Here is a 15,825-nt window from a genome sequence, read left to right on the forward strand (position 1 = left end):
GGGATCGACACTAGGATGATGAGGATTTGTGACAGAAGGATAGCAGCAAAGGTTTACAAGATGGTAGCGAGACATGCTGTGATGTATGCAAGCTGCAAGCTTCCTGAACTAGCCAAGAGGCTGAGGGTGTAGGGAGAAACTACCTACAGAGCTTATAAATCACCACTGCTGGGGGGGCAGCAAAAATCGGCCACTGAAGCGTGTTTGAAAAGAAATGTTTATTTTTGAAATGCTGGTAAGGTGTCCATTAATTTAGAGAAACAAAACAAACACACAGTAATTACTGAAACAAATCTCTATGATTATCGGAGCCCTTTCATTTCCATCACAGAAATACACAGCTCATAGACTTATTCTTCTACTGACGAAGAAAAGAAAACTGACAGGTACAATTTCCTAAAGATACCTCGACACTTTGATTTAACTAGAGACGTATTTTACAAAATAACAACACAGATGGCATGTGCATTCCTTCAGAAAATTGTTCAGAAAAGTTTTATACACATTGGCCAGCACAAACATTGTTATATGACAGGCCGAAACTACACATACAGACACGTTTGTAACAAAGATACTTACAATAGTTTAAAAACTGAATGACAATATGCAAAATTAAACACAAATCTTCCCCTGGAGTAGGTTGAGTACTTGTGTTTTTGTGTTTATTTTAACCTGTTTGAACTACTACATGAGTGGGGAGTCACTACATGAGGAAAGTACAGAAGATGTTTTTGTTTCTGCAGTGGTGAGGATGGATAGCGAGAGGGCTTAACGCACAGTGCTATGGTGTAGAAATCCCAGAGAGTAGGTACTTGGACACAATCAACTCCTGACCAACAAAGTTGAGTTTGTGTCCAAACACAGGTATGCTACAATCAAAAAAGGTCATAAGCCTAAGGCATGCTAATTAAACCTTTAGCCACACTGGCTTCAAGACTGGTTACCAATCCTCTGGCAACTAGTGGTAGAGTGTTCCCAAACTGGTTGGCAAGTGGTTGCTGGAGTTCGCTGGCTTTCACTAGGTGAAACAGTTTCCTAAGGGGGTGCTGCACCAAAAACTTCCTCCAATCACCTCCTTGTGATTGCTTTGGTCACTCAGATTGCAGAAGTTGTCCGTAGTTTGCGTGAAAGGGACCAACTTGTCTGCAAACACTCTCCAACTACTCACCAGGCTAGAGTTAAACTCAAAGAAGTTTAACACAAAACAGAAAATGTTTGCCTTCAGCCTAAAAGTGTTGTTTTAAGCTGCATCAACACTGGAAGAATTGGAGGCACCGGTTACCTAGGTAATACTATACTGTATTTACTCTCAACTCATATCTCGAACAGCAGCATCCTTAATCTCGGCACCACCGGCTTCACATTTCCAGCACTTCTTTTCAGACATAGCATTTTGAAAAGACTTTCTATGATCTCTAATCGCTATGTTGCTTTGTGTGAAATACTTTTTGTCAGCATGTCTCCTGGGTGCATGATTTACTCCGAGGACAGTCTCCATCACTGGGTTGCAACAGACTTTTCACATTTTCACTAACGCTCAGCGAGTAGTTGGCAAGTGTTTGGAGGCATGTCAACGTCTCCCATGGCAACTGTGTGTGATGATGGCCATCTCCTGCGATTACAGGTTTTTAATGCAGTGCTGCATTCCTCTTTACAATCATTCTAACCTAGTAACTGTCAGCAACCTCTCACCAGATTGATTTTTCCTAGTAGCCAGTGGTTGCCAGGGGGTCACCACCCAGTTTCAAGGCCTGTATGACTGAGGCGTAAGGTAACTGATAATATGTGATGCTTGACAGTAACAAACTGCAACACTCAACACACATATTCATACAAACCTTGAAGTTAGACAGTAAAATTGCGATTCAAAGCTGTATTCATTTATTTGTATATTAAAGTTACTTTGTGATGGCTTTTTTCTTTTACCTGCACTGATTAATTGCCTGACCTAAGACGTCCTTAAATACTTAGCTCAACTTAGTTTCTGTATGTTGCGCACATATATTATAGCACGCCTGTGTAACATTTGAATATTGAACTGGAAGTGATGCATATTTTTTAGCAAGAAAAAGCCATTTTCAGCATCATTACCACATTTGTGTCAGAGTGTGTTGTCAAACCCCCATGAAATATTCTTAACACCTTGTAGCTGTGAATTCCTGCCTTCTATACAGGCCACTGCTACTGTGTCAGGTTATCACAAAATAGTGTAACCTTGAATCGGAAGGTTGTGTAATGCAGGAATGCAGAAGGGCTCCCTCACAGTGACAAACATCTGGAGATTTCTGACTAGACTGTGGGTGTTTTAGCTCAGTAATTGGGTTTTTATAATCTGGACAGAGAGTCTGGAGATATGGCTGCAGGGTAACGCTACTTGCATTGTTCTCCATTTCAAACCTGACAGGACCAAATCAACCTGCCTGACACAGATCCAGGAGACACATTGTTGAGATTTGCGCACATTGGGCCACCAGTATTGTACAACACAATATGGTATAAACGGTTTTATTAATCCCAATAGAAGCAATTTGTTTGGAGATGTTTCTGGTACAGTAATAAACAGATTAAATCAAATGTGGAATAAACTCTGCAAAAACCAAAAATAAACACCATGAATAGGCAAAATAAATGAATGAAGACAGTATTTTTAAATCACCATTAAGGACTAAAGAAATAAAAATAATAATCTACAGACCATTTAATTTCTGAGTTGCAAAGTGCGAATAAACAGTAAGTCTTTTTACAAACAGATAAAACGGCTCTAATCGCGTGTTCAGAACATGCCTAATGTTTTGCAGTTTGGGGGATTTATTGGCTGCAGACAGAATATACTCTGGTGATGCTGTTCAGGCTGTTTCTGCTCTCTCAATAAAAGATTGATAAAAGCAACACAAGAGGATGACAAACTGACAGAAAAGGAATTTAGTTTTCAGTGAATTCTCTGATGTCCCCGATCCATGATAAACTTATCCTTCAGACTTAATTTAATAATGGAAATAAGGCATCACCTTATCATTCACACAACTGGACATGTTGTACTCATTAGCTGTAGCCGCTGTGTCTAAACCCAATCATCAGTTATTTAGTTTTAGATGCATTTAAGTGACAGAAGTTCCCATGGCATGATTCTTAAGGGACAAGGCAGCAAAGCATTGCTATCAGAATATTTGACCAAATATCTGCCCCATGATCCATCACTGATCTTGATTGCACAAAAGGACACATTCTTGTAAAGAATCACAAACTGAAGATATTAAATGGGTCTCTGTAAGTTACACCTTTATCTGCATAGTTTCCTGAAGACAATGACATAGTATTTTCAGATGAGAATAATTCCAGATTAAGGATTCAGTTCCACTTTACTGTTCTTATAAAACCCTTTGGAGCAAAACACTAAGTTAGGAAAGGTCATTTTGCATCAGCATTACAGTTCATGTCAGTTAATGAAAGAACTGAATTTATTAATCCACATTAATGTACACAAATCTTTAATTATTTTGTGTGTAAATGTGCAAAAAAGGCTGGCAGCAGTTTGTAAAATGAATCTGCAGGTAAATTATGAAGACTATGTAAATGAACAGGAACTGAATTATGTCCATTTTGAATGGGTGAAGAACTAGAGTTCTGGGTATATTTGTTATTATTTTTGAATTTAATTCACTGGCTGAAAAAGATCAACGTTTGGGATAAAATCATGGGTCGTAAATAGAAGATGGACGTGGCTGCTGTGACATCGGTGGACTACAATTTTGAAACCATGGGTTTGACATCTGGGGTGTTATAGCAATAGAGATTAGCTTATCAATAAGACATTTTCTATGTGTTGCTTTAGTGATCAGTCTGATTACAGCATAGTCTGGGAAATTTAAGAGGTGCACAAATGAAACATACTTCCAATTAAGATCCACTGAAAATTTGTATCCATGTACACTGCAAAATAAATTGCATTATGTCGCATCATGGACTGCTGAGACCAGGCAGCTAAAATACAAACAGATGCAACATAGAGTGTGCGTAAAGATCTTTTTGCATTTTCTGTATGTTGCCTATAATATAAAAAGATAAGTGTTTGTTATCAACCTGTGAAAATCCAAAAGTCATTGGGATCGGAGAAACTAGGTTCATATTTTGAGATGTATGATGCGCTGTAGTGTGCTAATTTTGTTTTTATTTCACTTCCTTACATAATAAAGAACTTGGATCAGAGCCTTTCACCTTCTTTGACATTAAACCTAGACCAGAAAGGATTAAGTCTTCTACAGAAAAAACATATCAGAGCTGTAAGTGCATGGCAGGCTTTCCTAGTCTTTAACATGACATGATGCTTCATGAAGTAAAAAAATTATTATTTCCTGGGCCAACAGTTTGATGTGTAAAGGTTTTTTGAAGGCAGGGCCGGTGTTCTGGGAATCCATCCTACCTGACAAACCATCCTACCTGTTGTTTCTGTGCATGCGCACAACACGAAATTAAGTGCCAAACCATGCTACCTTTGTGAATGTGACCTACAAGCATACTTTAACGGGTAAAATGAAGTGGCAAACCGTCCTGGCTTTATGAATATGAGCTACAAGCATACTCTGATGGGCAAAGTTAAGTGGCAAACTGTCATACCTACTTACATTTGTGCTGGAATTACTCTGTGAGAGTAGAAATGTGCATAAACTACTTATGGACGTTTTGCCAAATTAGTATGGTTTGTCAGAACACCGTTATGCGTGTGCAATACAAACTGAATTTTAACATCTCGATCGTGTTCATATATTAGCAGGAGTCTCACAAAATAGCCTTCACCTTGACAGAGTGACACAAAGAACATAAATCAGTCGATACAAAGTAACTGGGAGACACTGTAGCCCTCCTCATTCGTCTCAGTCCAAATTCAATCACATGGAGGATCGACACCAGGGAACGATCATTCATCTCTCCACTCTGGATCTATTACTCCTTGTGTATTTGTGACTTTCAGCAGCATTTTGCTCACTTTGTGCTCTCATTGCTGCCTTGTTTGGTTGGGGGCTTTAACAATTTACGTATATTACATAAAACCAAAGCAAATGTTTGGGAATAATGTAAAATACATCATTTATGGGCAGCTCAGTATTTTCTATTATAGACACCCAATGATTATGATGTGCTTGAAAACATAAATGATGATGTGTTGCAACAGCTTTTTAGTCATTCTGAACATAACCAAACATTTACTCACACACACACACACACACACACACAATCACACACACACACACTACACCTCCTGAGTCACCAGGCCTGTTAGAGAACCGTGCTGATGGTGTCAAAGTCCTTGCTGATCTGTGAGCTGCTTGGCAGTGACTTGAGGTACTCCAGGTGCCTCCTGGCATCCTCCTGATTGTGCCTCACGTAATAGATGACGTACGCGATCACCATCGTGAACCACCCGAACATGGTCACAAACATGGCTACATCAGTTGTCTTGTGGTGAAAGTTGCAGAAGTTGATCCCTGAGTCCAGCACCTGGATTAGTGGTTTGCCGGCATATTCCTCCTTCACGGCCGTGTGGCACATCACCTCGTTCACCGTCTCCGGGTCCAGCTGCAGCTCCCTCAGCACCTCCTGCAGCGTGCACTCACAGTGCCACGGGTTGTTCGAGAGGCTGATTTTTGCTCGTAGGCGGGCAAATGCCTCTTTGGGGACACTTTTGATGCGATTGTTTGATAAATCCAGTACAAGGAGGCTGTCAAAAACACCCTGAAATGCTCCAGCGTCCACAGTCTTTATTTCATTGTTAGACAGATCCAGCTCCTGAAGGTAGTGTAGTTCCTTGAAGGCATGATGGGGGATGTGAGTGATGTGGTTGGACGCCAAAAGCAGGATAACAGTATCTCTTGGAAGATCCGCAGGGATCTTCTCCAGGTTACGAGACATACACTGGACCACGGTTAAGCCATTCTTCTCCACGCAGTGACAGCTTGTGGGACAAGCTACCACTGGTACACTTGTGAAAAATATTCCAAACAGCAAGCCCCATAAGAGGGCAAAGCCGCTGAAGATCAGGGATTTCCTGTGCATATCAGGCCCTGCTAAGTCCTGCATATTCAGCAGTGACCTCCTGCAAGTTCTGTCAGGCAAAAGCAAACATAGTATCACCTGTTTCTCAGCATTTAATGAGGATAATCACAGCTTCATTAGCGCTTAAAAAATACCAAAATGATCAGTTTATTCACAGAAGCATCTGGGCTTATCTCCAGATAATCCTTTAAAATTGATTTGAAAGAGTTTTATATAACCTTTTGAAATATATTTCGAAGGTGCTCATCCAAAAATTGAGCTGTTTGCTGAACATATTCCAGCAGAGACCTGTATTTTCAGGTTTTATTGTGAGGATGTTAAAAGCTTCAGAGAGCTAGGAGCCAACCAAGCAACGCTGGAATCCTCTCACCATGTTGTGGACTGAAAAAAGCAAAGAAATAACAAGTTATTCTTCATAATAATAAAAAAGAATTACTACTATGTAAAAGGAGCAGTTACGTGTGCACAGAGTTTATACACAAAGAACTAACAGAGCCAGTAATTCCTGCTAAATAAGTTCTTTTCTGAGTGCACAGCCAGCTGCCTTTGTCTTGCCAAAATGAGCGGAGAAAATGATATGCCCACAATGTTTGCTAAAGGTGTGATGCAATTATTAGCAGAAAAAAAAAATCCATTTCACTTCAGCAAATCTCATAAATCTGAGAGCACCGTGCAGATCGATCTTAATTACATTACATTTAATATCTAAGCAAAGAAAAGCAAACAATATTACCAAAAAACCCAGGAAAAGCATTTTTTCTGCAGAACTCTTGCATCTCAAGGACTGCTGCCACTCATTCACAGCCTCACGGTAGATATAGCTGTGCGCTCTAAAATTGCTCCCATCTGTCCTGCAGGACGATCATCACTTTAGGACTGCGCACCCTCTGGTGGGCTGAACTGAGCACACAATGAGCCCCCCTCGCTGTGTTCGAGGTCATCCGCCCCATGGAGCTGCGGTGTCTTCTTCTCATTTGTCATTTTTTGTGCACCCATCACTTTGGCAGGCGCCTCATAGCTTAAGGCCACACACACCATTTCTTAAAAAGACAAAAAAAGGGCCCCTCATATCCTCATCAGCCTGCGCTCAGCAGGAGGTGTGGACAAGATGAGGCGTCTTGTCCACCTAAAGCATTCTGCAGCTGTGTTATGACACCCCTGCATTTGTAAGTAAAATAGTACACCATAGGATTTACACACTGTGCTGTGGTTTTCAATGTATTTTTGCAGGAATGTAATAAAATTATGTAAAAGTATTAAGGTTTATAACAAGGCGTTTCAGCCTGGCACAAGAATAAAGGAATTTAACATTTATGTATCTTTAATAGCTGAGGATATTATTAGGTGCCTACAGCGGCAAGAAAACACAGAAGAGAGATTTAAATTTATTATGGGAAGTCCTTTTTTTATAGCAGGTTTACTACTTATAAAGGTACTTACCTGGAAATTGGTTTTTACCCACTTTTTTCCACCCAGCCTCGGCAGAAAGGCAACCCAACAAAACACTCGCGTACGGGTCTTTAGATAGAAAGAAGGTCTTTGAAAACAAACAGAAAAAGCCCATTATTTTTAAAAAGTACTACTTCAGTGTGTCCGTATATGAAGGGGCTGGAAACGCGAGAAAGTTCCTCAGCGGTGCGCGTGGAACCAAATCTCGAGCCGAATCCAGATGCGGCTGATGTTGGTTATTCTAATTAAACTCAACGCGACGGCCGCACTTGTTGACTATCACTGCGAAGAAGGAGGAGGTGGTGTCCCAGCGAGGGTCTCGAGGAGCCACACCGCTCCGACTCGTCACGCGCCTCTCCCTCTCTCGCTCTGAATCTCAGTGATCAGCGCGCGCCTGGCGCCAGAAGGAGTCCCGGCTGCGCGTGGATTAGACTGCTGTTCTGTTGGCAGCTCCCCTCGCTCGCTCCCCAGCTCCCCCACCTCCTCCTTGTCTCCCTGCCCGCCTGCACCTCCCCTCAGCTATGCCTCCCCCGTCTCCCCTTTAAGCAAATTAGCCAAAAAAGAAACAGGAACCAGTCCGTCTGAAAATGGCACCAATAGTAACCGTTCTTTGGCGATGCACTATCTGCGGTAACTTAAGCCATCACAATCACTTTAATCATGCTTGTCTTGTTGAAGTCCGTGATTTTTTTTCTTAAAGTCATAATTAGTCAAAGACATAAAATTGATCCCGTAACCCCCCGCCCCGCCACCACCTCGAGGCCGATTGCTCATGTCTGACTGAGAGGTGCTGTATTGATTATTTCCAACACCCCAAGGGATTTTAGGCTGCACAGCAGTGGATCAAGATGTCAGCTTTGAGGTCTGCACACTCCGCTGGTAAGTGCTTTATTCAAGCGGCGGAGGCTTATTCCTCATTCACAAACTGCATAGAAAGTACAGTGTGCAGGTTTTGTCTTCTTTTCATGCATTTAATGCAACCCCACTTTCTGTTTCACTCACGCACCATGCATCTCTGCATCAGCACAGTAAATATGAACACTTGCCTTATATTAGCTCATAACTATGCGTTTAGTAATGCTGGAAAGATGGAAAGTAAGTAATGGAATATGAATTTTCCACCAGTGCATCTCTTTTACAGTATGTGGAATGTGTTTCTCTTTTTTCTTATGGTTCACATTTGTTTCATACAGTTATGCTGCATGAGAAAAATGTATAAAGGGGCAACTTCCTAACTATATTAAAGCATAATTTATACAAGACATTTAAACATTTGCTATCAGTTTTATCATGGCTGTTTTCCATATGTGTGACATTCAGCATTTGTTAGTAATTTTATGTGTATAACTAACAAGCATCAATATCAGTCATAAGATCAGCTCTCATGTGACCTTAACAGATCGATGAACACACGTGCAGACATAAAATGAAGGCTTGGGCGTTATACGTGTGTGTGTGTGTGTGTGTGTGTGTGTGTGTGTGTGTGTGTGTGTGTGTGTGTGTGTTTTCTCCATAGCACAGCAGTTTAAAATTGTCTTTGACAGCTGCTCGTGAAATGTGCGAATGTTACAATTTAGTGCAGGTTATAAAAAAAACAAAGTGCTATGTAAATCTTCCAGATAACCTTGGCAAGAAGGAGAATAATCTGCAAATATGTGCAGAGAGGCAGCCAAACGAAGCGCTTCAATTCCAATTGTACTCCCCATCATGTATTTCAAATGTAGGTCAGCCTGTCCCAATGTTCCAGGTGTCATTTGAACTACGAAGAAGTGCAAGTTTTTCATGGAGCCCAGTCCCGTCACAGTCTCAGACCTCATGCTGTGGCAGCTGGTATAATGAACTGTGCTATATGTGGTGCTTATGTACTGAACGAATCCAATCTCACGTGGGACCATATGGATGCTACAGAGAAGTCCAGGATTTCCTTGGAGAATTTCTAAGTTTTCAGTTTACAAGATAATTGCCTCTGTGGTTGTCGCATTAAGACCTCACAGTGAGTTACAAGAGATTCATGGCAATTAACAACACTAAATAGTAACATGTAGAAGCTGCACTAATCCATACTTCTGTATTAGCAATAGGTTATTATGTGCAATGTGAAAACGGTCAACTCAGTAAGAAGCTCACAGAGAATTATCAACAGTTTCTGAAGTTCCTCTCAGCATGTGTAGAGAGCTTTCTTTCTTTTCACTTTGTGAAGCTTTAGTGGATTATTTTTGCTAAAAAATGATCTTTTTTTATTGTGTCTCTGACAGCAGTGACAGCGGGTTCTCTCCGGGTACTCCAACTTTCTCTCACAGTCCAAAAACAAGCTTGTTAGGTTACTTGGTGGTTCTACATTGGCCCTATGTGTGAATGTGAATTTGCTCCAGGCCCAAAAAACTCTAAACTGGATAAGTTAATAAGTGGATGGATGATAAACAGTGATATCATTACGACATTATGCATATGTACTGAGATTTTGGAGAAATTAACTGGAAAAGTTGCATGTTAGAAGAAAAATCCCTGAATTAGTCAGACATTGGGTATAAAATCAGTGTTAACATAGAATCGGTGTAATTGAGCCTGGATGTGAGTACAGGTAGTATTGGTTCTAGAGTGTGCTGGTGTCCTAAGCAAAATTTCACAGGGGGCTTCTCCAAAAAGTATTCATCACCATATTTAAAATTATTTAGCATCATTATCTGCTCCACTTAACGATGCTTTGCTTTTTTTCACCTTCCCATTCTCTTTTTTCATTCACATAAGGATAACTCTTCTTCATTTTTACCAAGTGCTTTTCATTGGTGTCATCGGTTTGTTTAAACAGATTCATACGGTGGCATCAGGCGGTGGCCTTTTAGTGGGGTTTTGGTTTCTTCTAGTGTCACTGCTGATTTTGATACCTTGGGGAACCTCCACTGGCAGGACGTCCCAAGCAGTTGCCCGGCTTGCCTAGTGGAAAGCAGTGCCTCTGAATACAGCACATAATCTACCACAGAATTCACAGCTAGCAAGTGTCCATGCAGATCCAGCCTTGTCCCCTGAAATGGAATTCCTCTACACCTAAACTTTATTTGCAGTGTCTTGGGGGAGGAAATGTATTTTCTTGTGTGCGCTTAGCTCTGTTGCACAGAAAGAAGGTTTCAGAGTTCAATTCCACCATCAGGCCGGGGTCATTCTGTGGTTGAGTTTGCATGTTGACCCGTGTTTGTGTGGGTTCTCTCCAGGTACTCCGGCTTCCTCCCACAGTCCAAAGACGTGCAGTTAGTGGGGACAGGTTAACTTCCCATAGGTGTGAGTGTGAATGGTTGTCTGTGTCTATGTGTTAGAGCAACAGACGACCTGTCCAGGGTGTACCCTGCCTCTCGAACTAAGACAGCTGCCACTAACCCTGCCTCTCGCAGGGTTATTTTTTTCTGTGAAATATATTTCTAATCAGTAAATCTTTGCTCAAGTAACCACGAAAAAGCAGGACATGCTTTAAGCACATTGATTTTCCATGCAATGGTTTATTTTACGCAAAATATGATCCTTTGCTAAATCTTATTTTTTAAAAAATCAAAAATAGTTTTAGTGTCTCAACATCACCGATTGTTGACTGAAAACAAAGAGTCTAAAATGAAAGAAAATTCAAGTCTCAAAATAATGGTCCCACACAGGAAGCAACCCACAAGACTCTTTTATGGAACTCCAGACTTTGACTTCAGTGTTTGTCTTGCCAGTTGGAAGGTTTGGTGTTGATGATGGAAATGTTGATGTGTTGGCTACAGAAAGAAGAAAAATAAAATAAACTGCTCTGCAGCCAACACAACCAATTTAGAATTTAGAAAGCTTTCCTTTAACTTTTGTACATACTTAAGTAAAAGAAGACTCCTGAACACTTTTTCCTTGAAACCTCCAGAAGCTCTCCCCAAGTAGCCAAACTTTAGATTGCACGAGCAACACAAAAGAAAAAGCGCCTCTTAACAGATGCTTTCCAACTCATTGCTAACATTTTATGGGGCCAATTCTGTAAGGTAGGCCAGTATTCAATGTCTCTATTTCAAATTGTTGCATTGCCCCCACGAGGTAGGAAAAGCAAATAAATAAATAAATAAATAATAATAATAGATTGAAAGTTGTGGGCTTATCATCACAAGGATCTGCCTGCCTTTACAGTAGTTCATTTGTACTGGCCTTCAAATGTTCCTAGCAATCACTGTAAATTCATTCATCTGAGAGAAATCTCTTAATTAGAAAAATTAAACTTTTAATAACCAATTTGATTAATATCCTTGACCTCTGAGCAAGTAACAGAAAAACAGAACCACAAAAAAAATCAGGCACCATTAATACGATACACACAGGACAAAGAATAGTTATGTGCAATACTCCCTAAATCTATACCAACCTGGTACATGCAAATACTGAATATACATAAATGTGCATATTTTTTTTTCTCAGCATGTTTGGTTTATGAATCCCTGTAAAGATACAAGATCTAATAAAAAAAAAACTCCTCTTGTAGCCAGATTTGAGATTTCTGTTTTTTCCCCAATTATCAGACACGGATCATGTAAATGAACCAGCGGGCTATCGCGCAGATTGAGGCTATGGCTGTATCAGCTGACTGAGCTGGTGATAGTTGATAGAAGATGCTATCTCCTTCTCATTCTTTGTATTTTGTAGTGGTGCTCGTGTTGTTAGAATGAGAATGCAAGCATTTAGATAAGGAGGTGTGCATTTTTTAAATTTACCTATCTGCTCTACACAGCCGAGGTAAGTCCTGATTGTCATGCAGTGAGCAAAATGAATTTCTCTGCTTGTATAATGAAGTTTCTCCAGATTCATGTGATGTTCAAGCTATGTTAAATTGGCTCCCTTACAAACGGAAAAGGCAGAGGCTCTCTGGCAGCAGAGCAGGACTTTGAGCACACGTTATATTTTAACAAGTGATGCATCACAACCAAAGGTTCATGAGGTTAAAGGGGCTAAAACCTTAAAAACTAGGCACTGCTTTAACACCCACACACTGGTGGAGAGCTAAATTTGGAGTCCTCATGCTGGGAGGCATGGTGGCTCCACTTACATTCAAAGTTTACTTCCACTGACTGTCACGGAGCATCATCGTTACCTGCCCCCTACTTTATGCACCACACGCAACCGCTAACGATCATCACTGATTTAGTCCCAACGAAAGAACACTCCAGCAGCTTTAAATATGCTAAATTAGAAGAAAAAAGGCAGAACAATACTTAACGTGAATAGAAAAACATGGCTCGGAGACAACACGAGCAGCTGGAAGGGGCATTTATATCTCTGCAGATCTGCTGAGCTTGACAGTTCTCACACAGACACTTCCACACACAGATTTTATGCTTTGTCTGAGTATATAAAAGGTCATAAAAGGGATCACCGGTAGTTTCATTCTGCCAAAACACACACTGACTGAGTCAGAAAATAGAGGGACTGTGGCAGGCAGATTAAAAAGAAGCCAAGGTCAAGAATTCGGAGCACAGCTGGAGCAGGAGAAACACCACACATTTGCTGGCAGAGAGGAGCGGGGTTTCAATGTCAGCGACTTGTGCTAACCTTCCTCAATCAATTTAAGAGGCTTGGATGGAGAAACTGAGGGTTTGGAGGGGATGCAAGGAGGCAGCTATTCATTTTGAGGAACACCCCCACCATCCCCACCACCCACTCTGCATAGATATATCATCATTATTAAAGCAACAGAAGAAATCCCCCTAACGTCAGGATTGTTTTCCTGCCAAAACATGTTTTGTCCTAAATGCTCAAGTGTGTGAAGCTCGTCGGTAGGAATGCTGTAAATAAGATGAGATAAATCCATATTTACCCTATGATTGTCAACCTGGTGTTGCTAATGATCATCATCCATTTAAATTATACCCTGCTTAGAACAAATTTGACTAGTCCTTGCCTGTAATTGCCCCTGGAACAACCAATAACAGGTCCAAACACAAAACACATTTATCCAACTCTGCCAGGAGCGATGGCCTGCTGATCTATGACCAGTTGGTTGTGACACTAACGATAAAGGGCTGAGGTCTATTTTGGTATCTGTGTGTGTTAGTACGGCAGCATTTACCTTGCAGGTGTAAACCATGGGTTCAGTTGTCACCAGCGGGCCTTTCCCCTCATCTTCCTGTTCAGCTTTCCCTTAATGAATGCTCCAGCCCTTCGGGATGAACAAATTACCCACGTCACCTTCTTCCAGTCAATTCAGCCTCCTGCCACCTACTTGCCTACCCAAGTGTGTCACCCTGGATTTCTTTTGACAAAGTAAATTCATCTCTTTTGAGGAGGGTCGAGATACTGATGAGTGAAACCTTTAGTTTGAAGCAATTCATCACAATTACATTTATTTGCCGTTGAAGTGTCCAAGGGAGCAGAGCATTAGCAGCTAATAGCATCCACAGAGGAAGAGGTGGGGTGTGACTGTCTGATTAGCTGCTGTAATACATTTACAGCTGTTTGTGTGTGACATGATGACTTGTAATAGCACAGATGGAAGGGAAGAAGTAAATGACCGGGATGATTTATCACCACCCTTTTTACCACCTCATTTTTAAAAGATATATAGCTTAAAGGATTACATAACCATATGTGATCATCATAGCATGCATGCTACCCTGTGCAACCTCACTTCAATACATCAGATGGCATTTTATAATTTTATAAGAGTTTGCATGTTCTCCCCGTGTTTGCATGGGTTCCCTCCAGGTACTCCAGCTTCCACCGTCCAAAGACATGCAGTTAGTGGGGATAGGTTAATTGGTTAATCCAAATTGCCACTAGGTATGAATGCGGGAGTGAATGTGAGCGCGAATGGTTGTCTGTCCCTGTGTGTTAGCCCTGCGACAGACTGGCGACCTGTCCAGGATGTACCCCACCTCTCGCCCTATGACAGCTGGGATAGGCTCCAGCGCCCCCCGCGACCCTGAAAAGGATAAGCGGAAGCGAATGGATGGATGGATGGATGGATGGATGGATGGCATTTTATTGACTTTTGTTGACTTATTTTCATAGTTTTGTCCGTGGTGCAACTTTTTTCAAGTCCAATGAAGGGCGGTTCTCAGATGTTATTGCTACCATGTATATGCCTATAACGTGTCCTCCCCCACATACTGGGAAGTTGTCATCACCTCTTTCAATGGAAGTCATCCAACCTGCTGAACAGATAGTCTTCAAGTTAAAAGAGCAACAAAAGTGAACAATTGAGGTTTAGAGGTGTGGGGGGGGGGGTATCTGTGCTCATGGTAAAAGTTGTGTGTCTTCGTTCACTCTCATAGATCTCGTAGAGAGTATGGAGAAAGCGCTCCCTGTGTGAGAGCTAGGCTTTTAAGTATAATAGGCTCACTTTCATTACTTAACTGTGTTTCTTTTATTTAGACTAGCTATTTGGTTCAGTTTACACATCTCAAGGAGGAAAGGCTCAAACATGGAATGGGTTTAAACTGACTCTTTCTGAATGTGAAATCACAATTTGCTCAGATTAAAATAACATTTGATTCAACAGATCAAAGACGTGTTCACATAAGTCTGTCATAAAGACCAACCTTACTGATTTTGATCTCTTTATAATCATTCTATTAAAGATTTCTTCCTTTACACACCTAAGTTTTTATAGTCTGAGTCAAAAGTAAAATCTTTTCACTAGAAAATTCACTGCTCCATTTCTGCAGTGGTTCCCTTTGAAACTGCAGTCAATAAATATTAATTTAATTAAAAAGGCTGATTTTGAATCATACCCTCATACTTTGATTAACTCAAACAGTTGCAGTCATATATTGACTTCAGGAGAACACCAAAATAGATTTTCTTTCACAGAATAAGGACTATGGATTCTGTCCTATGAAGATTTCACTGAAGTTACATTTAAAAACGATTTTTCTTAATAGTCATACTGACCTCCAGCATGAGCAGGAGCTGTCACAGTGGCTGTGTATGTATAACCTTTTCACTCCTGGTCACTGTCCAGCCCAGTTACATTCCCAGGGCACAAGTATGTACAAGGTGTCCGGATTTCACTATAGAGATACAAGTCTAGCCCTGCAGTGAATTAGAGACCTGTCCAGGATATATCCGACTCTCTCCCTGTGACAGCCTGTATTTTAACCAAAACTGAATTCTTGAATAGTTTTTGGTTTCTGAACTTTAACAGTAAGACATTGACTGTGATGTCCTTACTGAGAAAATGAGCAATCTGGCATTTAATCCACTCACTAGCCTCCAACTAGTACAGTGCTTTGAAAAAAAGGAATTTGCCAGATCATTTGCATATCTGTCACTTAAATGTTTTAGATTTAAAAAAAAAATAGAAAAACAAAATTCAATATTCTA

At 40.8% G+C, this 15,825-nt stretch overlaps 1 protein-coding gene across 1 annotated transcript; it reads right to left on the reverse strand.

The window, feature by feature from the left end:
- Positions 1-226: 226 nt before the first annotated feature.
- lrrc3 (leucine rich repeat containing 3) lies at positions 227-7,915 on the reverse strand. Its single transcript, XM_004559172.4, has 2 exons — positions 7,492-7,915; positions 227-6,432 (listed from the first exon to the last, which is right to left on the reverse strand). The coding sequence occupies exon 2, from the start codon at positions 6,073-6,075 to the stop codon at positions 5,275-5,277; it is 801 nt and encodes a 266-aa protein (XP_004559229.1). The 5' UTR covers positions 6,076-6,432; positions 7,492-7,915; the 3' UTR covers positions 227-5,274.
- Between the last annotated feature and the right edge of the window lie 7,910 nt (positions 7,916-15,825).

This window comes from Maylandia zebra, linkage group LG16 (assembly GCF_041146795.1).
Source record: "Maylandia zebra isolate NMK-2024a linkage group LG16, Mzebra_GT3a, whole genome shotgun sequence".
In the NCBI taxonomy this organism is placed as follows: domain Eukaryota; kingdom Metazoa; phylum Chordata; class Actinopteri; order Cichliformes; family Cichlidae; genus Maylandia; species Maylandia zebra.